General features: G+C 40.8%; 2 protein-coding genes across 2 annotated transcripts in view; both read left to right on the top strand.

Moving 5' to 3' along the window:
* DARS1 (aspartyl-tRNA synthetase 1) overlaps window positions 1-7039 on the top strand; it is a 36683-nt gene extending 29644 nt beyond the window's left edge. The window contains exons 9-16 of the mRNA XM_059476437.1: window positions 622-756; window positions 1576-1723; window positions 2626-2772; window positions 3776-3818; window positions 4459-4539; window positions 5031-5142; window positions 5535-5606; window positions 6397-7039. Of these exons, the coding sequence (XP_059332420.1) occupies window positions 622-756; window positions 1576-1723; window positions 2626-2772; window positions 3776-3818; window positions 4459-4539; window positions 5031-5142; window positions 5535-5606; window positions 6397-6488 (830 nt within the window). The 3' untranslated portion in view covers window positions 6489-7039. The remainder of the gene's footprint in view (window positions 1-621; window positions 757-1575; window positions 1724-2625; window positions 2773-3775; window positions 3819-4458; window positions 4540-5030; window positions 5143-5534; window positions 5607-6396) is intronic.
* Window positions 7040-11068: 4029 nt separating this feature from the next.
* MCM6 (minichromosome maintenance complex component 6) lies at window positions 11069-24134 on the top strand. The gene is made up of 17 exons (XM_059475843.1): window positions 11069-11220; window positions 12090-12236; window positions 12798-12908; window positions 13390-13639; window positions 14311-14476; window positions 14556-14701; window positions 15617-15767; window positions 16174-16315; window positions 16588-16729; window positions 16867-16974; window positions 17531-17686; window positions 18702-18830; window positions 19685-19846; window positions 20905-21040; window positions 21300-21467; window positions 22380-22519; window positions 23129-24134. The coding sequence occupies exons 1-17, from the start codon at window positions 11108-11110 to the stop codon at window positions 23240-23242; spliced, it is 2481 nt and encodes an 826-aa protein (XP_059331826.1). The 5' UTR covers window positions 11069-11107; the 3' UTR covers window positions 23243-24134.
* Window positions 24135-25471: the final 1337 nt, after the last annotated feature.

Here is a 25471-nt window from a genome sequence, read left to right as displayed (position 1 = left end):
AGTACGGGAAATGCATGTGATCCTTGTTCCTGTAGCTGTCCATGAAAATTGCCTCAAACTGAAAAAAGCTTTATAGCTTTGGCTCATGCCCTCTGGTAAATCTAGGATTGACTGTGAGAGATATGTGTGCCTCCAGTTAGAGAGGATGGTCCTGGCAAAACAGGATATGCACTTGGTTCACTGCAGTGAACCCCTGGCAGCCTGAGCCACTGTCACAGAAATGCCATTTGACATGACATTGGCCTGAGCCAATGTCACACAAGAGCCATTTCCACAGAAATGTGGGGGTGCAGGTAGATGTGTTAGTGCAGATATGTGTTCTCTGCTGTTCTCATTCTAAGGTGAAGGTCAGCTGAAACAGCAACATTTTAAGCTGCCCCAGCTAAATTTGCAGAAATTTAAGGCAAGGTGTGACTCTCCTGAGCTGCAAAATTTACCTTGGCATGAATGGATGGATGCAAATATATCTTATTCCTCTAGTATGTTTTGAAGAAAAATCTTTTTCTGATCTTTAAAGACCAATAATCTATCATTCTACCTCTAATTGATTTTTTGCATTTTTATTTTAACAACTGCTTCATTTTATTTCAATAATTCCTTACAAAAGCACTTGCTTTCTAGCTGCCAGTGAAGGAGGAGCCAATGTGTTTACTGTATCCTACTTCAAAACCAGTGCCTACCTGGCTCAGTCCCCACAGCTGTACAAGCAGATGTGTATTTGTGCTGACTTTGAAAAGGTTTTCTGCGTCGGGCCAGGTAAGAAAAGTTTGGTTTTATGCAACGTGTGAAGTGTGCCCTGGTTTTAGCAGGTGGTACAAGTAAGATAACACACACACACACACACACAAAAGCTTTGAATAGTTTCACTTGGTGTTGTTTCATTTGCCAAACCAAATTTCAGTTGAGGCAACTGATGACAGTAAAGTTGACACAGGAGTTGCTGTACATGTACTGAACAGCATTACTGAGAACAAGCTTACTTGTAATTGTCAGTAAATACTAAAAAAGGAATGATTTCCAGTCCCATGCTCTCTTTCTTAAATGCTGATAGGACATGGCCTCTTTAAGTGGTAATACAATAGTTTTCTTTGAAGACCTCAAGTGGTTTAAAGATACCTAACCTCTAAATGCTGAAAACAAGTCAATAACAATGTATAAAACAAAACAAAACAAAAATTCCAGGTAATTCAGAAGGTCAAATTTCTTGTTAATTGCTGACAGATGAGTCATGGTTTGTGGGAAGATGTGTTTATATTAAACTCATATACCTATCCCAGAACACATACACTGTACAAGGCCATTTCCTCTGAAAAAGGCAGTTTTCAAATCTGAAAGTTCTTATGTGCTTGAAAGCTTGTCTGTTTTTTTCACTCAAGTTTGTCCATCTAAGCAGAGATCCTGCCTCTCAGTGGGTTGTGTCTGTACCACAGCTGCAGTAATGCTGTCACTGTTACAGAGGATGCTCTGAGGCTGCAAGTTATATTTGTGTCTTTCTAATCCAAATAATGATTTTTATTTTTCCAACTGAAATGATAATTTCAGGTCAATTAGAATTTCTGTTGTTTAATTTTACAGTATTTAGAGCTGAGGACTCCAATACACACAGACACCTGACGGAGTTTGTTGGTCTGGATATTGAAATGGCTTTTAATTATCACTATCATGAAGTGGTAGATGAGATTGCAGATACCATGGTGCAGATATTCAAAGGGCTTCAGGAAAGGTAATAAAAGCATTTCCTTCTTTTAATGAGCAACTTACTTTGTTTGACATCTCTTGCATTGTGGAATGAAGTACACAACTCTTTTGTCCTCACTTTACCAGATAATCATTGGTAATCTGGTTTACAACAAACTTCAAAACATATTTTGGCTTTGCTCTTACTTTGTGCCTGACTTCTAAGGTTCACTGAAGCCATAGGCCAGTAAACTACTTTTAGCATCTCCTGGAGCATGCTGGCTTGCACTAAGAAACTTGCTGTCTGCTGTTGAAAGGAGTTCCTAAGATAATTGATCCATCCTTAATTTAAAATGTCCTTCTTTTTTTGCCACTACTGGTAGATTATTCTGTTTCAAAACTTATTTTAATATTTACTATATAAGAAATAATAAAAGTGATTAGACCAGCCTGCATTTGTTCCATGATAACAGCAAGGATTATTTTCCATTATTCACATTCTAACTCATTAAAAAGTCAGGCTAGAAGTTTAGAAGTGGTGTCCATTTGCTTACAAATTAGACTGTTTTGCCAGCAGATATGCAAATCTTTGTCTGTCCAGAAGGAAATTTCTTGTATATATTTGAATATTACTCAAATCAAAAAAGAACCCAGGTAAATACTACACATCTAAGGAGTAATTTCAGTGTCTTTACTGTGAAAATTTGACCGAGTCGATTATTTCTTACAAGAGGGATTAAACAGAAGTAATAGTAAAATATTAGCATCAGTGAAGTAGATGCATTAACTTTGTTGAGACAATTCATTACAGAATTTCTCCTGAAGTGGTTTTGATACAGTTTCTACGTTGCAAGAGGGACCTCTAGTGGCAAAATCACAAAATCATTACTAGGTGCAAGTCCTTGACTGTTTGGTAATTGGCTCCTGTTTTTGTTTCTTTGTCTGTAGATTCCAGACTGAAATTCAGACAGTGAGCAAACAGTTCCCGTGTGAGCCGTTTAAGTTTTTGGAGCCAACTCTGAGGCTGGAATACCGTGAAGGTGTGGCCATGCTCCGGGAGGCCGGTGTGGAGATGGGTGATGAGGAGGATCTCAGGTACTTGGCAGGATGTAACTGTGTCAGTTTTGGCAAAGTGGCAGTGAAGTGTCAGTTTTGTACTGAGCACCTGACAGCCCACAATGAGGAGCCACAGCTTTTATGGGAATAAACAGCACTTCTGTGCAGACCTCTTGACAAGTAAATGAGTGTATGTGAAAATAATCCTTTCTTTTAACACAGACTATAGGTACAAACTCTGAAATCTGACAGAAAATAACTGACAGCATAAAGTGAGAGCAACTTGAACCTTCTAAGGAAGAGAAGTGTTTGTTTGTCCAGAAATTGCAGTCCTTCACATGAATTGTCACATCTTTGAATAGGATTAAACAAAAAGATGCTGCTGCCTTAAGGTCTTTCTTTTTAGTAACACCTTTCTATTTATTTTTTCCATCTCTCAGGAAAATGATTAGACAATCATGATGAATTCCCATTGATTTACTGAGAGATGGTTTAATTAGCAGTTTATATATAAACTTTACTAAAGACATTTAATGAATTAAAACATTTCTGTTCTTCTCCATAATATAACCAGTACCATTAAGGTCCTAAAATTTGTGATTTTAAGTTAAATGATCTGTGCACCAAATAAAGTTTCCATCATAAGAGTTTGATGGAGGAAAATAATTTCTTCAATGAGTGTTCATGTGGTTCTCACTTATTGTGTCATACACAAGATGTATGGCAATAGGAAATAGAGTGCACAGTTCTTTAGTAATCAGAATATGGTAACTAGGAAGAAATTACATTGAGAGCAAGAATATTTTTAGGTGTCAGTGAATTTATGGGATTTCTAGGACCAATACCAAGTATTTAGAAACAAATAAATATACTTTATTTTGCAATTTCTGTGTGTACAGCCCAAACCAGTCAGAAACAACTACTAGATTTTCTAAGGGTCAGGGTGCAGCAGATCTGTAGCTTGTAGTCTTTTGGACTTTGTGAAGTATATCATCAATACAAGTTCAAATGACTTCATTTTAATGATGACAATCCTTTTCAGCACTCCTAATGAAAAGCTCCTGGGACGCCTGGTAAAGGAAAAGGTAACAATTATTTTAAAGTAAATAAATTTGTCACTGACTCTGAAACCTGATACTGTGCAGTCATAGGGTTGATGTAAATATCTATACGTAAACAGTACCTCAGAACATGCACAAGTTGTGAAGAGTTGGTGATTACCATTTTTTAATTGACTGCATTTCCATTTTGGTGCCATGTATTTCATCTACCATCAGTTTTGTCTTTGTCATTAATAAGCAGATTCAAACTATTTTCAATCTTTTATATTTATTTCTATCATATGTTGTACTGAGGACACCAAACAGGCTAGTATGTTCCGAAGCCCCTTCTTAGGAGACTTTCAAAAAAAATGCAAACCCAATTCTAACAAAATCTATAGGAGGAGATGAGACCTTTTGGGGGAAAAACCCCACATTGTGTTACAGCAAAATGTGTTACAGCAACACATTTTAATGTTCAGCATTTGTAAGTTTACACTAGAAATAGTATTGAAAAACTCAGAAAGAATGCACCACTTTTATTGATAACTTAGACAATATTGTAGGAAGCTATTGGGAAATTTGTTTTAATTTATTTCAAAGATGCATTGGTTCTGTCTTTCTCTTGTAGTTTGTTTTTTATGTAGTCTTCTCTTGTACTAACTATTCTGAATTACTTATTCAGTATGACACAGACTTCTACATTCTTGACAAATATCCTCTTGCTGTGAGGCCTTTTTATACAATGCCAGACCCAGCCAACCCTGTAAGTAAAATTCCTTGCTGTTCTCAATGGGGTTTTTGCTGTTTTTTTTTTAGTTTAAATTATTCCATGTAGCAATAACTTGACAATACAGATAAAGTGTATTAATATGACCACAAAATCATTGAATGGTGTAGGTTGGAAGGGACCTTAAAGATCATTTAGTTCCAGCCTTGCTGTAATTAAAATTGTGATAACAAGGTCAGATCAGGGTTACATGACTTGTCAAATGTTTTCAGTTACTCTTCACTGGTGCAAAGATACTGCAGAGAAATGAGCAAAAATTGGGAGAGCTTTATGAAGAGATCTTCATGGTCAAACACTGCTGCCATCACTGAAAAGTGACAAAAATATTCTTCCAGGACAGCAGACACTGTAGGCAAAAATTGGCTTTTTTAACAGCTTTGGATATCAGAAAATTAAGTTATTAAGAGGTAAATATTTGCAAACTATGGAACTGTAGGTAGGAAATAAATTCCTTTTTGTGTTTCCAGAAAACCTCTAACTCGTATGACATGTTCATGAGAGGGGAAGAGATCTTGTCTGGAGCTCAGAGAATTCATGACCCCCAGCTGCTGACAGAAAGAGCCAAGCATCATGGCATTGGTAACAAGCAATTTAAAAGAACATAAGTCCTGACTTGATTTGTGTCCTTTAGAGGAAGAATTAGGGACAGAATTTGTTACATGAGTGGTAAAATCAGAGTTTTGTTTCATTCTTACTGTTAATCCATCTAATTCTGTTTAACCATCTGGAGCGAGGTATGAGGAAACTACTGGATCTTTCAGCAACACCTTGTTGATTAGTTATTAATAAAATTATATAATAAAACTGTTACAGTCATAAATTCCAGATAGCTCTGGACAATTTACATGTTCAGTGAGTAAAATCCCACTGTTAGTTTGTAATTTTTTTGTTGTTCTTTTAGTCCTGATTCACTTGTCTATTTGGCTTGGGGTTCATTAAGCAGGTGAGAAACCAATATTTTTCTTTTCTAGATTTGGAGAAAATCAAGGCTTACATTGACTCCTTTCGGTTTGGTGCACCTCCACACGCAGGTGGTGGAATAGGTGAGTATCTGGTTTTGTTTAGCCTGAGCTTAACTTAAACTGCTCAGTCCCAAGCAGAGCTCAGTATACAATTCTGAGTAGTGACCTTGTTAGGTCACCATTTGTGGGGCTGTTTATCCTGGAGAATTTAAAGAGAGAAGTTCAAATTTAAAGATTGTCATAAAATAAGTAGGCAAAATACTGATGGCACAGTCTGGTGAGTTTTAAAAAAAGGTGATCACAAGAAAAAGTGATTACTAGCCAGGCACATCACTTTCAAATTTGACCTCTGAGGAAAATTTAAGGAAGCAAGAAGATAGTGTATTATGTATGGAATTATCAAAGTCACCATCATACCAGCAGCCACTGGTCTCTGTGTATTTGATGAAGGTGTTTTGCAGTGAGGAGAAATAAGTGATTGCTTCTTCATCTGTTTGGGATCATGCAACATGTGCAGGTAATCCAGAATAATTTAGGGCAGTCAGAATAACATCAAGGAAGCTGAAGCTGCATCTTTTCTTCAGAGTAGATGGTTCTCATGGCAAAATACCCACCAAACAGGAGATGCCATGAGAATTAGCACTGGGTTCAAGCTGCTTCAGGTGGAAACCTTAACACAGGATCTGTGTGGAAAAACAAGTGTGCATCTGGGTTCCACCCATCGTGGCTGGGGTGCTTAGAGCCCCGAGGATGAGGAAGTGCCTGCCTGATGCGCTGTGTGGGGCTGGCTCCAGCTGGGAAGGACCTGCAGCTCCTTTGGGGTTTTGGACAAAGGCTTATGGTGCTGATGGGCTGTTTTCATCCCCTGTAGGGCTGGAGAGGGTGACCATGCTGTACCTGGGGCTGCACAACGTCCGCCAGACCTCCATGTTCCCCAGGGACCCCAAACGCCTGACGCCCTGACGGGAGCTGCTCTGAGAGCTGGGAATGCTCTGCCCTGCAAACAGGATCTGACTGCAGGCATAGCCCCTGCTGCTGATGAACGTGTATTGATTGATTTGAGCATTATGATATGCAATTAAAACCAAAATTCTCCTTTATTAAGTGCCACAGTAATTTTTTTTTTATCTTTAGTTGTTTATTTAAAGGGAAATATTTTAACAGATCAAGACTCTTTGTATTGCCAACTACACGTTTTTAATGAAAATTGGATACTTTGAATTAGTGTTTTAGTGCCACATTAAATTGTATCATTTTTCTAAACATTTTAATAAATTATGCAATAACCATTTTGCATTTTTTACTTATGTCAGCAAGATTGAATATTCTGAAGTACTGGCTCCAAGACAAAGTGACTGGATGCTTGCAGTTAAAAAATCTGGAGAGATCAGCCAGTTGATAATTTACATGAGTGTCAGGTAGGGAAGCAGGTGAGAACGTTCTTAACAAGAAATCTTCATAAAAAGTTGTTAAAATAGGTTGAAATAAAGGTCTCAAAGTAAATTAGATACAAACCTGTCTGGGTTTTTGCTTTGTATCCTCACAATATAATGAATCAATAAGGCTTTTTTTTGGTTGTTTTTTTACTGATGTAATAACTGTCTAAAGTTTAAATTTAATTTTCTGTTTTCTTCCCATTTTTTTGAAAGTTGTATAAAAGCCATAAGCCTGGTTTTTATTTTATGTAACTATTTGAGAATAGTTGCAAGTTTACACATTCTCATGGAATACACAAAGGATGTATCATATTCTCAGAAAATAAATGGGTAGGCAGCTTGAGAGCAAGTCATGAGTTTTCCTGGCTAACCCAGCCTCTGATATAACAAATAAAACAAGGATTTCATGCATCTTCTACCAAGGAAAAAAACCTTAAATTATGTAATCCAATCTATTTCAGGGTGTTTTTTTAATTTATAAATGCTGTGAATGGCCCAGCTTTGTACACTTAGAGAAATTGAGTGTTTCTGTAAGTCAGAGTACTTCTGAAATTCTTTCTAGACATACTTTTTCTCAGATTATTCACTTACTTGAACTCCTCAATTTGCAGCAGTGCACAAAGCTACTTCTTGTCATCCTCCTCCTCCCAAGCCAGAGAATGTTCCCTGCATTTGGAGAGGCACCAGTGAATGTGAAACTTCCTTTTGTAGACTGCATCTGAGAGTTGGTTTTCAAATTTAAAACATTTTTTTTTAAGTGTTGCTGCCAGAGAGAAAAGGATTAAATTCCTGACTTGGGTACTGCAGTAGTTGTTCTAATATTCATACATATTTGTAATTCCTGATCTAATTTTTGTTTAACATTTTATATGACCAGGCTTTCAGTAGGAGGTGAGGTGTGGATGGTCTGTGTTACTGTTGCTACCTTGATTTTGAAATGTCAGAGAAGTCACATATTGGTTATGCTACAGAAAGGTCAGTGAGGCTGTGTATAAATTGTGTAGAGTTTCACAAAAGGGCAAATCATCTTTGCAGCTGCCATTGAGCAAGACTTAATTTTAATGTCTTGTGACAAGAGTTCTCCATTAGAAAACAATCATACTAAAGGTCAGTCAGGTAAAGTACTGGAATTGTAGAAGTTAAACTTTGTTTAGAAGTCACACAATTCAAGGAATAACACTTAGCAACTTTGCTTATGAATTTGTTGTAATTAATTTACTGTGGAATCTTCCCCAAATTATTAACTTGAAAGTCTTACACTGTAACCAGTTGTACACTTTGCAAAGCTAAGTGGATTATAAACACAGCTCATTGTCACAGACTTACTACTGATGAATCCAAGTTTCAAAACAGTTGTTTACTTAGCTAAGCCAACTGGAATGAATTTAATTTAATTACCTTTGTTCATACAGAACTGGTAATATATTCCACTTTGGATGTGCATTCTTCTAACCAGGAGCAAAATTACAGACTTAAATTTCCTGTCTACAAAAAAATATCTTAGGTGCTGTTTCTTACTCTAGATTTGGCATCAAGTTTTGTGCATACATGCCTGTAACAACTGTGCTTACACCAATTCTTTTAGGAGTTATTCAAACTCATGCTGTACCTTCAATTATTCACAGTAACTGCATAAGAACAAGAATTGGGATGGAGGCCCTGATTCCTTTGTCTGCTCAATCCATTCATGCAGCCTTTCTTGGCTAACAGAAAATAATTATGATCATAAATCAAAATACAAAATGCATTTGTCCTGAATGTCATCTTAACAGGATACTTTAGTGGGAGCTGCACAGTGCTAGAACTTAGTTTGAAACCCTGCAAATAATAGAGGTCTAGAAGACCTTTATGGTGTTTTGATAGGTTTCAAGTCTGCTGCAGTAGTTGGAAAAGTAAAACATGTACTGTCCTTTATTTTCAGTAACTTGCAGGAAGTTTACCAGTTTAGAAGGAGTCCACATTGCTGCTGCCTCTTCACCAGGTAAAATGGTTTTAGTTTTGTTTTCTTTCATTATATACAGATGGTAATTACAGTAATGCAGTTTTTTAAGGAACTATAAAGCATATTGTTTAGGGTAACCAGGGAGTCTGCTCAGAACAACCACAAAGCTTCAGTTTGCTTCTGAAGTTTAACTGCCCCATTTCCCTCTGAAAACCCATCTGTGTTCACTGAGCTGTCTGGTTCTGCCCAGTGGGAAGAGGACTCAGGCTGTTCTTTTGGCAGCCAAATGCAGGCCTGGCTCCCCATGGCTGCCCACACCTGCTGGGATAACCCTGGTGGGCAGCACCTCACAGCTGCTTGCTCCCTGCCCACTGGGCCAGGGCAGGAGGAAGGGAAGAAAAAAAGCAGGAAAACTTGGTGCTTTCACCTGGTGCCTGTCAATTCCAGGCATATTGGACACCACTCAATGTGAAAGTAAAGGATGGAGGAGAATGCCTTGACTAATATCCATTGTGGAACACCATATGGCTGCCCTGGACTCGGGTTCACACTGGGGTTCCAGAAACTTCCCCAAACATATTTTAATTATTTACTCTTTCTTCTTTGGGTAATTGTAGATTCTTTTTTGAGAGAAGGATGGATTATTTCTTTTAAAACAAACCTCACAACCAACTTGTCTGCATTTTTCCAAGTATTATCTTACAAAAAATGGAATTTACTCACAAGTGTTGTAAAAATTACCAAGTTAGTTCTACAATCTCTCATTTATTATTTTGCAGTTAAATCTCTGTTCATTATATGGCAAGTGCACTGTGACACGAACAAACACTGCTGTGGGAGGCTGCTGCTGCTGGCACTTCTGAAAGGGTTTCAAAACTGAGAAAGAGCCCTTAACTGCTATAATTACAGCAAAATTCCCAGTTTAGGCAGAGATTAATGACTTTGCAGGTGGCAGAGCAATTGTAAGCAATTTTTCATAGATGTTGAAGTGGTTCCTGCTGGCAGGCGCCGTGTGCCAGCAGCTGCCATGTGGGAATGGCTGTCAGCCATGGCACCGCTTGGCACATGTTGCCTTCAACCATCCTGCAGTGGTGCCAACGAGGAGCCAAGTGTCCACACTGTGTCCAGACCCTCACCTGGTGTAGTTTACACCCTTTCCACCTGGGCCAGTTCTTCAGAAGCTGGAGATGCTCCATGGCGTGGGTCTCCTCTGTGAGCAGCTGCCCAAGTGCCTCCTGCTCACATTGTGGGGATTCCCTGGCTTGGGCATTCCTCAGCGGTGCCCTGGGCACACCACAGTAATTTTAACTCCAGCTATCACAGCTGATTTCTTCGTGGGGAAAGCAATGTTGTGTGGAAGCTTCACTGCAGCTGCTGTGCTGAAGCTGCCCATAGCTGACACCTCCAGGCCTATGGTTCTGGCATCCCCATCACAAGAAGGACATGAAATTGTTGGAGCAAGTCCACAAGAGGGCCATAAAGTTGATAAAAGGAGTGGAGCTCTTCACCTGCAAAGGCAGGCTGAGAAAGTTGGGGATGTTGAGCCTGGAGTAGAGAAGGTTGTGTGGAGAACTCAGCAACCTTCCAGTATTTTAAGAGACTACAGGGAAGACTTTTTGTCAAGAGCTGTAGTGAGAGGACAAGGGGAATGGACACACATTGGGAAAGTGTGATACTAGGAAGAAATTCTTCATTGTGAGCATAGTGAGACAGTGGAACAGGTTGCTCAGGGGGGTTGTGGATTCCCCATCCCTGACAGGGTTCAAGACCAGGTTGGATATAAGGCCCTGAGCTCCACGGTCGAGTGGGAGGTGGGTTGGGACTAGATGATCTTTAAGGTCCCTTACAACCTCTTATCATTCTATGCTCTGTTTCTCAGTGGGAAATTTTGTGCTGCTCTGGCACAGCTCTAGCGGTCCGCAGCATTGAGCAGGTCGCTGACAAGCCCACAGCGTCCCCCGTTCTCTGTCCCTGACGGCGCAGCTCGGGGCGGGGCTGGTGCCCGGTGCTGCCCCGGCCGCCGCCTCAGAGCCCGCCCTCAGTCCCGGCCGCCCCTCGGCTTTGGCGCGAAAACGGCCGCGGCGGGCGGGGCTCTGCGGCGCAGCGGCTGCCGATTGGCCGGCGCGGCGGGCGCGCGGCCCACGTGGTACGCGGCGTGGCGCGAACTGCTGTGGGGCCGGGCCGGGGCAGCGGCAGCGATCGGGATGGATCTGGCAGTGGCGGCTGTGGGGGGCGCGGGCGCGGCGCCGCAGCACCAGCAGGTCCGCGATGAGGTGGCCGAGAAGTGCCAGAAGTTGTTCTTGGACTTCCTAGAGGAGTGAGTGCCGGGGGCCGGGCCTGGCGGCGGGCGGACGGGGTCGGCAGCGGGTGGCGGGCCGGCAGCGCCTCACGGAGGGGCCGCCATTTGGAGAGATCCTGTCAGGGCCTGGTGCCCCCTGCCCTTGGCGTTCCGCTGGAAAAGCTCGGCTGTGGTCTCAGGCCCTGCCGGGAGGAACCTGTAGGAAGGCAGCCCGGTTCTCTCTTGGTAGGCAAAACCCTTCTCGGAGAGTTTCCGCCGAAACGCTGCCCAGAGAATCTGGGATGTCCTGGGAGTGTCTGAGGTTGGATGTGGCTTTGGGCAGCCTTGTCTAGTGGAAGGTGTCCCTGCTATGGCAGGGGATTGAAACGAGATGATCTTAAAATCCCTTCTTAAAAATCAAACGGTTCTATAATTATATGATTTTTTTTAAGGTGCATTTGGTCCATTTTAACAAAGTTTTGTCACAGCTATGGTAAAAACGCATTCCACGGCCTGGGTGTTAGACATTAATACATCTGGCTCCCTGTGTTTTGGTTCCTGAGAGGCCCATCCGCATCAAATAAGGAAACCATTAACATCACCCGGATTTGAAGACAAAACCTTGTTTGCTGGTGCAGAGTCATTGTTAAACCTTACATAAATTTTTTCTGGTGCTGGGACAACTCTACTACTGTATGAAAGTAAATCTGGTGTGTCTGTGCTAGGGTGTGAATAGAGCAGATGTAGCAAGGGGGTAGGAAAAGAAATTCTGTTGGAAAAGGGCTTTGCAAGGGACTGTGTGATGCTGAATGTCAGTGATCCTTTCCTCTGTCTTTTCTCCTGAACTCAGAAGTATTCAGTTGCTGCCTGGTGTGTGATTGTGAAGCGTTTTCCTGAATCACTTTCAGGTTCCAGAACAGCGATGGGGAGGTCAAGTACCTGCGAGATGCTGAGGAGCTGATCCGGCCAGAGCGGAACACACTGATCGTCAGCTTTGCAGATTTGGAGCAGTTCAATCAGCAGCTCTCTACCACTATTCAGGAGGAATTTTACAGGTAAAATGTAAAGTGGGGTTTTTTTTCAGGTAAAGCAGCTCTGCTGGAATATCAGGCCCATAATGTCTTGCTTTTATGTAAAAATATAAGAGGCTTATCTTCTTTCTGCATCCTGAAAACTCTAATAGTTAAGACTTTATTTTTTAAGTGGCTAAAACATTTCTCAGTGGATTCCTCTTTGGAAACCATGAGTTAACCAGATAATTGCATTTATTGTGGTAAAGAAGTAGGTGGTCAGTATGAGAATACAGAATAAACTCTAAAATTTCATGCTCTGATGATATTTTATTGAGTTGGTCACTGATTTTGAAGATATATTTCTTAACGTAAAGATAAAAGTGTCATAAAATGAGACTTTGAAAAGTCTATTTTCAAACAATAGCATAAATAGCATTATTATGTAGTGATCTCACAGCATATTTAGAGTGGTTTTTTGGGTTATACAACATAGGATTAAAAGTCAGAACCTGGAAATCTGTTACAAGCCTTTAATGTAATCTAAAGCAGAGAAGGCATTTTGATAGCTTCTCTAACATTTGAACTTTTTTCCCCATATTTCAGGGTTTATCCTTACCTGTGTCGAGCAACAAAGGCTTTTGCCAGAGACCACGGAAATGTTCCTGCAAACAAGGATTTTTATGTTGCATTCCAGGACCTGCCTACCAGACACAAGTAAGATGATTCTTAATTCCAGAAACTTGTCCTATTTCACTGCCAGGGCAGAATGTGTCAAAGCATGCTGAAAATGTTTTGGTTATGTAGTGTGAAATGTGCAGTTGGCCAATACAGTTGTAACAAAGTTTCCTGATCTTGTGCAGGACATTTTTTGGCACAGTTTTTCATTTGTAAATCACACTCAGATACTTAAATTCATCATGTTTCACAAACAAGTTTAACCTCTCTAGTTAAAAGAAAATTTAATGTGTGTTGCTTTTGAAGTACCAGTGATTTAACTTTTGCATTCGTTTGACCTTTAGTATTAATCTAAAAGTTTACGTAAAATCATAAAATGAAAATATATTGTAGTAAGTTTGTTTCTTTTGTTTGTTACAGCAGTTGTTTAGTCAGAGTGACACTGTATTGTATCTTAGCACCCTGGGCCTAAAATTGTCAACTCAGTAATTTAATCCTTGTGAATTTCTGCTTTAAACAGAATTCGGGAACTGACTTCAGCAAAGATTGGCTCCCTGCTGCGCATCAGTGGGCAGGTGGTTCGTACCCACCCCGTCCATCCCGAGCTGGTCAGTGGAACCTTCCTGTGCCTCGACTGCCAGACAGTGATCAAAGATGTGGAGCAGCAGTTCAAATACACCCAGCCAAACATCTGCAGAAACCCAGTCTGTGCCAACAGAAGGAGATTCCTGCTGGACACAAACAAATCAAGATTTGTTGATTTCCAAAAGGTACAGGGGTGATGTTGGGGGGTGATGACATCCAGTAATGTTCCTGTGGTAATTGGAAGGTGTTATTTGTACTTCTGTGCATTGAAGATGGGTAATTATTCTGTCAATGTCAAGAAAAAACCTAAGGAAAAGGCACTGCAATTTATGCAAAAGGTTTCTTCCTATTCTGGAAGACTTAGGTTTAAGAACAAGAAATTATTAGTTTTTTGTGTGTCATTTATTGTCTGAGTAAGCCACTGAAGCCCCACATATTCAAGCCAGAGTTAGTCTCATGTTGCCACCAGGTGTAGGTGCTTTATACAAGTATGAAAAGAGATGCTTATGGGTATCTGCAGTGTCTTGCTCTTACAGGTTGTTTTACTCTCACAAATTCTCAGCACTTCACATCCCACAACTGTATTTTATGTCAGCCACATTAACTGAAACTTTCAGGTTACCTTTCAGAATTGTCACTGTCACCCCTGTGCATCCTCTAAGCTGCTCCAAGGCTCCTTAGATGCTGATTAGTGAGGGGATTTTTGATTGTGTGTTGTAGTGTGAGGGGGATTGACATGGATAGCAGCAGTCAGGTGCTGTTTAGCAGTGTAGCTAACACACCTGTCAGCAGTGTAGCTTTGGGAGCAGTTTCAGACCTGGTGAGGTGCTCAGTGTTGAAGTTTCTCTCGTGCCAGGTGCGCATCCAGGAGACGCAGGGGGAGCTGCCGCGCGGCAGCATCCCGCGCAGCCTGGAGGTGATCCTGCGCGCAGAGGCCGTGGAATCCGCCCAGGCGGGTGACAAATGTGACTTCACCGGCTCACTGATCGTCGTGCCTGACGTGTCCCAGCTCGCCACACCAGGTTTGCTCCTACTTACAACCTCCGTGATGTGTCCTTCCCGTGCTGGGAGCCGCTGTCCTGACTCCCGTTTCCCTGGCAGGGTTGCGTGCAGAAACCGGCTCGCGGGTGACGGGGTCAGAGGGATATGAAACCGAAGGCATCCGGGGGCTGCGCGCCCTCGGCGTCCGGGAGCTCTCCTACAAACTCGTCTTTCTGGCTTGTTACGTGGCACCCACAAACCCACGGGTGAGTCTGCCCAGACAGGAGATTGAATGGTGTTGGTGATTTCTGTTCTGTATGGTTTTCCCTCAAATTAGGGAGCAGGAATGGGTAAAGCTTTAAGTGTGTGTGTGTGCCACCTTTCTGTGTTGGCTTGACTATCTTTATATTCTCGTTGAATCTACATAGCAAGGTTATTTTTTTGTCTTTGTTGCTCGTAGCATTTTTCACAGAAATGATTATTTGCCTGTGTTACATTTTGTTCTAAACAGCCAACTGGCACATGTATTTCCATTCAGCTTTCATCCATTTCTGCAGCATTTCCTTTTCTTACAGGAAATCCTATTGCTGCATTTTGTCACAGGAAAGACAGGGATCCTTTTTGTTCCCTCTGGTTTATCAAGTGACATCTTGGGATGTTACTGCAATGTGACTAATACTAACTGCATCTGGGTTTTGGCATGGTGTGGTACTGTAATCTGTCATTCTTCTAACTGCATCACCATCACATAGGATAAAAAGAGCATCTGGTATGTTCTGGGACTGGAAGTTTCTAGCCCCCATTTCAGAGCATCAAGTTTCATTTAATGTAAGAATGTTTACAAAGACAATTGAAAGTTCCAGTTAATGTAAGAATGCTTACAAGGACAGTTTTAGGCAAAGGAAGTCATATTGGTTTTACTCTTTTTTTAATCTCTGTGCAAGCAACTGAGTTGGGATTTTCTCACTAACTAAAGTTACACCATTGATTTAGCCTGCTAGGAAATTGGATATTGGTTTTTAAAGGTATAAGGTAATGAGGTTACTCAGCCTAAGGGCAGCTTTTCGGAATGTATTCCTCCCATCTAGATTTCAGAGCAAGTTTTTTGACCTGTCTGCACTGCTCACATTCATTAGTGACTCTGTTACTACTTTTAATGCTGTTTTATTTCCTTCTTTTAGTTTGGTGGAAAAGAGCTCCGAGATGAAGAACAGACTGCAGAAAGCATTAAAAACCAAATGTCTGTGAAAGAGTGGGAAAAGGTTTTTGAAATGAGCCAAGATAAGAACCTTTACCATAATCTGTGCACCAGCCTCTTCCCTACTATCCATGGTAAGAATCCATTTGTGGCCTTGGAGAGGGAAGATTTCACTTATGTAAATATTAATTAATTCCTTTTGCTGTCTCTATAGTTTTTGGGAAAGGTTGAAAGCCCTGTGCCAGCTACCACAGACTTTCCCCCTCAGCACTGGTTGTGCTAGAAGAGGAAAATCTAGTTTTTGAGTATTTGTGGTGTTTAATCATTAAGACCTGCAAGCCCAATCTAAAAGGTTGGGTTTGATGTCAGGTGTTCTGCTACTGAACCCTACAGGTTTTAGTGGATGCTTAGCAAATAGGTGAATTCTGAGCAGAAGCGTCCAAATGCTGTAAAATGCTAGTGGTATGAAGCTTTTTTTAAAATAGGGAAATTGTGGTGGCTTTTATTTGGATGTTTAGTTTAATGTCTTTTCTGGGGCAGGTAATGATGAAGTAAAACGCGGGGTCCTGCTGATGCTCTTTGGAGGAGTTCCCAAGACCACTTCAGAAGGCACTTCACTGCGTGGGGACATCAATGTCTGTGTTGTTGGTGATCCAAGTACAGCCAAGAGTCAGTTCCTAAAGTAAGATTAAAGCCCAGCCTTTAACTATTGTCCAGTGTGCACTGTGCCTTTTTCTGTGCTAATTGTAGGAAAGGGAAGTAAAATATTTGAAAATATTTCTCAGAGATTGTGTGGATGTGAGTGAAGTATTTAACCAGGGCTAAAACAAACTCAACGTAGAAATTTCCAAATATTTTCAAAGGATGTTGACTATTAAAAATACAGATTAATTGCACATTTAAAAATATCAGAGATAGATGAAATACTGGAAATTTTATTCCTCTTTTCCACAGGCACGTGGATGAGTTCAGTCCCCGCGCTGTGTACACCAGTGGCAAAGCCTCCAGCGCTGCGGGTCTGACGGCAGCTGTGGTGAAGGATGAGGAGTCCCACGAATTTGTCATTGAGGCTGGAGCACTGATGCTGGCAGATAACGTGAGTCTTGGAAGGGGAGAGGTTCCTGCATCCCTAAAATGAGTTTGATTGATGACAGAGAGCCCTGAATTGTTTTAGTGATGCTTTTTTCATAAGTGATTGAATCTGGGTCACTTATTTTCATTTTTCTGCTGCAGGGTGTTTGTTGCATTGATGAATTTGACAAGATGGAGGTGCGGGATCAAGTAGCCATTCATGAGGCCATGGAACAGCAGACAATATCCATTACTAAAGCTGGAGTGAAGGTAGCTTGCACTACTTGGAGTTTCTGTAGTCTGTAGCATCACCTGTCTGTTTGTTATGTGTACTGATGTGGCTTCACCTGCCAGATCTTCATGTCACCTCTGCAGCTGCCTCATTGTGGCAGGACAGAGATCACTTGTTGCAAAGTTTTTGTGGCACATACCCAAAGAAGGTCAGGAATTTTACTGAGAGTTAAATAGTAATGAACAAGAAATGGAAAATGGGAAAAGCCTAGTAACCCCAAAAAAGGTTACAGAATGATGTGTGTTTGTAGAAAAACAGGATTTTGTGGAAAGCAATTTCAAGAGCTTGTTTCAGTATTATTGGCAGGATTCTGGCAATGTTTCAATATTGATTGTCAGGCTGTGTCTTGGGGCAGAGACCTGGTTAGAAAGGGCTTGTTGGTGGAGTTTGGGTGCTTTTGAGGGGTGATTGCTGTAATACCTGCATTGGACTCCACCTAAAAGGTGTTATATTAACCCATTTGGGTTGCCATGAGTTGGTTTAGGAAGTGGTCACAGGTACAGATTTTTTAAATTTCTTTTTTCCCACTGTCAGGCTACTCTGAATGCCAGGACCTCCATTTTGGCTGCAGCAAACCCAGTTGGTGGCCGCTATGACAGATCCAAGTCACTGAAACAAAATATCAACCTGTCAGCTCCCATCATGTCCCGCTTTGATCTCTTCTTCATCCTCGTGGATGAGTGTAATGAGGTAATTTTAAGGAATTGTAGAATAGTTTGTGTCTGAAAAGATCCCTGGAGGTGTCTAATCTAACCTTGCACTCAGATCATTGAGAGCAGTTTGCCAAGACTTGACCTGGTGAGTTTTGTGTATCTCCAAGGATGGGGATTCTGCAGTCTCTGCAGGCTCCTGCAATGTGTGACAACTCTCATGTGTTCAAAAAAGAGTAACTTTTATACCTAATCAGAATTTCTCATGGTTCAGTTCATATGGGTTGCCTCTTATCCAAGGACTATTTGGCTTCATCACATCTGTGCTGGCCAGTAAAGCAGTTGCTTTCCTTTCAAGCTGAACAGACCTTGCTCTTCTAGCCTCTCATACCTCATGTTCTCCTGCCCTCTGACCATCTTGGTGGCCCTCTGCAATTTTGACTGAAGCAAATCTCATGAGAGTGTCTTGCTCCTGCTTTTCTGCTCTATCTGTGCAGCTAAAAGCTGGCAGTACAAATTTGAACATACTCTGCTGAATACAAGGATACTGCCTTTTCATCCTGTAATGGTTTGACCTGCAAACTTAACACCATTAGTCATTTTTACAAATGGCTGGTCACTAAGGCTGAGACTGCTGCCACCTGTCTATGTGCTATTTGCCTTGGGAATGCATGAGATCCAGAGATTAATGTTGGTTCAGCCACTGTTCTGCTCAGTGTGATTATCTAATTGAGAAGGGACTGGTGAGAGAGACAGAGCAGGCTGAAAAGAAAGGAAGTTCCCACGCTGCAAAGTGCTGCTTTCTGCCTGTTCTCTGGCTAACTTGTAACCCAGGAGAGTTCCCAGAAGAGGTTATAAATCCTAAAACTGCCTTTTATCCCTCCTCTGCTGCGTTTCCTTGTATTAAAACGCCCAGGGCATTCTGCTGGACCTCCTGGCAGAGAGTTTGGCTACTGGAAAGCCATGAGGATCACAGTAAACAGGGGGAATGGGAAGGAAGAATAGCAGTGTTGTTTCACTCTTTGGCTGGTGCTGACACAGCCCCCATGTCCCAGGTGATAGATTACGCCATTGCCCGGCGCATCGTGGATCTGCACTCCAGAGTGGAGGAGTCTGTTGACCGTGTCTATTCCTTGGATGATATCAGAAGATATCTACTGTTTGCAAGACAGTTTAAACCAAAGGTAATTTTAATTTTTAAGTGAACTGTGGAACAGTTGTTCTGTCTGAGGAGGTCAAAAGGAACAATCACTCTGCAGTAGGTTTTTCTCCAGCAAACACCAAGACACTTGGGGTAGTGTTTTCTCAAGGAAGGAGCCATAAACTCAGGTTATTACCTAGAAACAGAGTGTATTTTGGAACCTGGTGCTCCTAAACTCCAGAAACCCAGTCAGCCTACCTGAGGCTGTTATAGTCCATGGCAGTCCTTAACCTTTGTCTAGAACAATTGAGGGATGACTTCATGGCCTTCTCATACTTCACAAGTATGGGTTATTCAACATGGCTGCTGCAGATTTTTTTGTACTTTATTGGCTTAGTACTTAATCAGTTTGTGTGTCTTTATTTTAAAAGGGTATTGTGCCTCTATTTCTTTGCTTTTTGGTAAAATACAGAACATGGGAAACTGGTCCTACTACTGATTTTTTGGGGTCTATCCAAGTAGCAGCTTGAAAGGGCTGTGTGTTGGATTTTTCATAAGTCTAAATAGAACAGTCTAGTAGGGACAGACATGAATTATGTCTGGAAACAAGTCAGTAGAAGGAGGAAATTATTAAAAAATCTGCTGTAAAATAATTATTGCAGCTAAGTATTACTGTAATGTCATTGTCATTGATAGGTTTAATCATTATTACAACCTAATTTCAACATAATGTGATTGCCATTATACTTCCATAGACAATGTGTATAGCATAGAATATTTCAGATAAAAGCAGCAGCCAGTACAGCAAGGGCTGTACACTGCCAATCTAATGCAAGAAGAAAAAGCTTTAATACTCTGACCACTGGAACTCCTGGCACTCTGTTTGATGGCACACAGATATCCAAGGAGTCTGAGGACTTCATAGTGGAGCAGTACAAGCGGCTGCGGCAGCGTGATGGCTCCGGAGTGGCCAAGTCATCCTGGAGGATCACAGTGAGGCAGCTGGAGAGCATGATCCGCCTGTCTGAGGCCATGGCCCGCATGCACTGCTGTGATGAGGTACCAGGGAGTGATGGAGGTCTGGGTAAATGGTCATGGAATTGGCTGGGAGTTGTGCATTTGCTGTTTGTCACATTGGATGTAGTCCTGTGGGTGAGGAGAAGAGCTTGAGTCATGGTCATGCTCAGTCTGTATACCAGAAACACTGTTTTTAAGGATGACTTGTAAAACTAATGTCAGCTGGTCCAAACTGAGAGCTTGCATGATTTTGTATCACAGCTGTGCCAGCAGTCAGCCTCTTACCCATCAAATCATGACAGTCACCAACTACTGTCACCAGGGCTGTTGGAAGTTTCTTTCCTGATCTTTCACAGTTTGTAATCTCTTGTCTCTCTTCCATTTGCAATCTGAAAAGCCAAAGTTCACCGAAGTATCTGGACCTCCCCAAGAGTAGCTGTAGTGTGATCTGAGCTCCTGCTCACATCAGCCACTGCTGAAAAGCACATTGTTCTGGCTGTTAACTGTAGTGTGATTACTGCCCCTCTAGTCCTTGCTTTCAAACCCAGCAGGCTTTTTGAAATGTTGATTAGAGGCTATGTGACACATGCAGGGATGGAACCCTGCTCACTGGTTATGTAAGGGCACCCTTTGGGTTCTTTTAAATTAAATTCAGCTTATAAAGAAACAGATAGCTTTTAGGTTATGGCTCAGCTACAGATGATTTTTCCAGTTTTTGCTTTTCAGTTCTGGAGGAGAGTATCATTAATTACATCTCTCTTTCATATTGTCTCTGTTCAGACCCATTTCTTTCAAGTTTCTTGCTCCACTGATCTTTCTCCCAAATGTTTTTGGCTTAATAAAAATTTTACTGACTCCACATGATTGCTAAATCCTGAAAGATTAATCAGGCTGCTTTTCCCTCCATAACCCTGCATGACTTTGGAGTACTTGTAGTGGGATATAATTTAACTTGCAGAGTATTTACTGCTTAGGATTAATCAGCTGAGATGTGTAGAAAATCCCTTTGTCAGAGTCAGAGATGAGTCTCTGGAGCTGTTTGAAAACTAGAAGCACCCCTGTGCCTATTTAATATATGTTTTTTTTCAAATCTTCCTCAGGTTCACCCAAAACATGTGAAGGAAGCTTTCAGGCTTTTAAATAAGTCCATCATTAGAGTTGAGACTCCTGATGTCAATTTAGACCAAGATGATGACCAGCAAATGGAGGATCAAGAGGACCAAGATGGAGTCAATGGTAAATTACTTAGAGAAATTTTTCAAAGAGGAAAGTCCTTCCAGTCTTTACAGCTTACCTGATTGAGCATGTGCTTCTCTTCAGTTTCCCATCTAATGAGCTCTAGAAATCTGGGCTCCTGTTCTTAACTCTCTTGCTTCTTCAGCCTCTTTCAGCAAGTCACCTGGTTGGTCAGCGAAGGCTTTTCAGTGGCTCAGAGTATTAAATAGCTAAAAGATGTTTTAGATACAGCTTTAAACGTGGACATGTGTCCAAACAGGTGAGGCAGAAGCTCCAGCTGGGTTCAATGGCCTTGTGAATGGGATCAATGGCCATTCTGAGGATGTGAGCAAGGATGCTGCACCCAAAGCTTCTCTCAGGCTGGGCTTCTCTGAGTACCGACGCATTTCTAATCTCCTGGTGCTGCACCTCAGGAAAGCAGAGGAAGGTAAGAATTTCTTTATTGCAAAGAGGGCAGACCCTGACTTCAGGGAGCAATTGTTACTGCATCTCTTGCTGTTGTACATGGGATTTTCACTCCTGTTGAGATAGCAAACTTGTCAGGTCAGATGTAGGCCTATGCTCATATGACAGTACTACATCTGGTGATGGAAATAGGACTTCCTGGAGTTTCTAGCTCTGTTACTGTAGTCATTTATCAAAACCTATGGAGCTGAGCAGCATGTCAGCAGAGGAGAGCCAGAAGAGGCTCATGGTAGCAATGAGCCAGAAGAGGATTTGTAGTGCACAATGGTGTAACCAAGCTAGAAGAGTCTGTAGCAGTGAAAACTGGGGCAAAAGCTTTAATGCATGCCAACAACCACAGCCTGTCTTAAGCAGCTGGATTAGTTCTTCAGAAGCTAAGATATTTCAGTTGCCATGAGGCTACTCCTGCAGTGAAATTCAGTAGTTGTCTCATGGCAGATACTAAAGCTACAAAGCTTTTGGAAGGGTGTGGAGATTAAAGTGTCTGTTCAAATGCTGAGTGCATGTAAGAAGGATGACTCCTGGCTTTGTGTGACAGTGCTTTTTCTTTAGCCCTTACTTAGATGAAAGGTGTGTTAGTCCTTGCCACTGGTTTTTCTTGAAGCTGAAGGCTGATGGGATTTGGAAGCCACTTGAAAGCATAGAACTGAAAGCTTCCATTCTCAATTATCTCCACTTAAACCATGACACAGCACCCTCCTGTGCAAAATATGGTGCTTTAAGAAAAAATCCCGTCAGTCTGACCTTTCCTAAACATTGTTAAAAGTATGTTTCTCTTTTCAGCATTGTGAATGTTAATGTGTAAATCCTTTTCTCCTACGGTTTGAGTGGTAGTTTACTGCTGCTGTGTTCATGCAAATTATTTTCTCTGCAGAAGAGGACGATGCAGCACTAAAGAGAAGTGAACTTATTAATTGGTATCTAAAGGAAATTGAATCTGAAATCGAATCTGAACAAGAACTAATTAATAAAAAGAAGATCATAGAGAGAGTCATTCACCGACTTACACATTATGTATGTATAGAGATGGGTGGGTAGTGAAAAAGGGTTTTGACTTGTATAGGGTTGTAACTTATATATTAAAATGTTTCCTTTTTAATAGAATACATTCCTGTTTGGAGAAGTCTGTTTTGTTCTTCCATTGATTGATGCAGTATAAATGTCTTCTTTGTTTAACACCTGCTACAGTAATTACAGGAAAAACCACTGAAATAAACTAGAGATGTGTATAAGTAAAAGTTCCAAGTGCTATACTGTGTCACTATAGAAGTGTCATGTTCTTCTGTTTTTCTACAGCAATTATACATTAGGATACAAAAATACAATTAACACTTGTATTCAATGGATAGCTTAAAGTCAGAGAGGTATGAGGGCATTTTGGAGGAAAAAGAATGACAAAATAAACTACTTTTCACTTTTAAAGACACAACACCATTACAGTGGAAAGTATTAGGCTGGAAAGATCCCAGAAAGGATACAACACAGAAGTGATTTCCCCTGAATGCTGTTTTTAAGAATCTCTTAGAGGGTCCTTAGAGGTCCTACCAATATAAAAATGCTTTCTAAAGAGTACAAACAAACCTCTCTGTGAATGGTTTTAACACAGCTCTTTGTGTGTTGCAGGACCACATTCTGATTGAACTGTCCCAGTCAGGACTGAGAGGATCCAGAGAAGAGGAGACTTTTGATGATGATCCATACCTGGTTGTCAACCCCAACTATCTGCTGGAGGACTGAGGGCTGAGAATGGCATTGTAACCAGACATCACTGGTTACAAGTTGGAAAATGCATTCTTGTCTTGCAGGGCTTGCTGTGTGGCTAATTGCTTAAATTCCTATGACTGTGCCAGAGTGTGGTCAGTAATATGTGATTTCTCATTTACACTGAGCACGCCTAGAAAGCTTTTAAAGACATCACACACATGTATTAGTTCCACTGTTAGCTCTGAATTTCAGTGCCATCATCTGGATGCAGAGGAGAATCATCCAATAGCTATTTTCATCATCAAGCTATGTAGATGTTTCTATTTTAAATAAGATTGATTTTACAGTGTTCTTCTTTAGTAGACATTTTATGCTATAGGTTTTTACTGTTTTTCTTATTAACATAAATAAAAGCTCATTAAATGTCTGGGGGTGGGTTTGTTGTTACTCACATGTGAGATTGCTGTTTTCTATGCCTGTCACTTGAGGCTGAAAAACTAGTGATCTAAATGTTTAATGTCTTAAGGAAGACCAAATTTCCTGGATGAGTGATGCTCTTTTTTAAGAAGTTTTTTTAACTTCCTGTAATAGACAATGAGAAACTGATTGCTTCTCTTTTTTTTTTTAGATGGACTAAAGATGTGCAGGCTCCTGTTGCTTATATCAAGTAGAAAATAGCAAATAGCCAAGCCCAAAGCAAGGCTTTAAGTCAGCAGGGCAGAAACCCCTACCTTGATGAATGTCTTGACTTGTAAGTGAATTAAAACCTGCCACCATTTGTGAGAGATTTAATTTTTAGACTATATTTGTAAATCTATTTGAAGATCTTTCTATAAGAAAACTTTGCTTGAATTTCTACTCTCAATTTTTTTACTGTAAACTACAGGATTATTAAATTATCTATTAAGAATTTAAAATACCTGAATATTTGTCTTGTTTCCTGGATACCAGCACTTCAGAAACGTTTGTAATGCATGAAAGAGATCAAAGTTACATATTTTATTTAGAAATAGTGTGAAATAACTATTTCTGAGGGAGGCTCAGAAATGGAGCTGGTTTGTAAGACAATATTCTTTTCCTCTTAATGTCTCCCAGCTTTCAAGAGTTACACTTGGTCTAACTAAGCATGTCATTAAAAATAACAGTTCTATTTAAGGAGTAGAGGGAATAATAAATATTTGTCATCAGCACTACCCCATCACTGGGCACTACTACAGTAACTTCTCCACTCATTTCTTTCATAAACCACATTTTGGCAAATTCTACATTTCATTAAAAATAGCCACCCACCTGCAACAATACTTTCATGTTATTCTATATTGTTCCTTTACTTTCAAAATAACAATAGGAAGATGTTTGGCCTTCAATATGTTTCTCCCTCCCCTCCTCTCAATCTTAGTTTGAAAATAAATACTCTTCATGTAGGAGAAAGTATTTTTTTCTGCTTCTTTCCCCAATTCTGTAGGCTGAGAGGTGTTTTCTCTGAGTTAATGCAGCTCTACTGAAAAGTAAGCACCAGGTGGTGCTGTAAAGTTAATTTTTGAACTTGCTATTCAGACATCAGAGTGGAGGGAACTTGTTCAGAGCACTCAGCACAATGTTGTAGTGTGTTCTGTAGGACATCCTGAAAAACAATCTGGGAATCAAATAGAGTCAAAGTACTGTAACTTAAAAATAATATTGCTTGACAGCAATAACTTGCCTAGATGATTGAAGATAAGCTTTAGACAAAATTTTGGTTATTAAAAGAAATTAACTCTGAGATAGAACCAACATTTCATAGGTATGTAGAATTTTGTGTTTAATTGGTTTAAAACTGTTCTCACTCCTTCAGTTCTGCTGTACTGGAATGTAGAAGAGCTGAGCTAGACATGGAAAAGCAAAAAATTGAGACTAAAATTCATGGATATTTTTGGGTTGGAGGAACCACATACTTGCTGCTGCCTGAATTCATATCAGAGTCACCTTTCCAGCTGGGTGAGGTGCCACATCTCAGATTTCCTTTATCCACCCAGGATCAGAGCACAAACATGCCTCCTGCTGCCCTGCATGATCTGAACTGGTGAACCCAGCTCCAGCCATGCAGATAACACTGCTTTTGTTGGGTTTTGCATCCAGAGCTGTGCTGGGATTCTTTGAAAGCTGAAAAGGCCAAAAAGAGAGGGAAAGTTTATCTATTTATTTCATCTTCCTCTAAATGGGAGGAATGTCAACTGATATTTAAACATAAAGGGAAACATAAGCATCTCAGAAAATGTTTTC

Source organism: Ammospiza nelsoni, chromosome 7 (assembly GCF_027579445.1).
Source record: "Ammospiza nelsoni isolate bAmmNel1 chromosome 7, bAmmNel1.pri, whole genome shotgun sequence".
NCBI lineage: Eukaryota > Metazoa > Chordata > Aves > Passeriformes > Passerellidae > Ammospiza > Ammospiza nelsoni.
The sequence above is the reverse complement of the archived record's forward strand: the minus strand, read 5'-3'. Positions and strand labels throughout refer to the sequence as shown.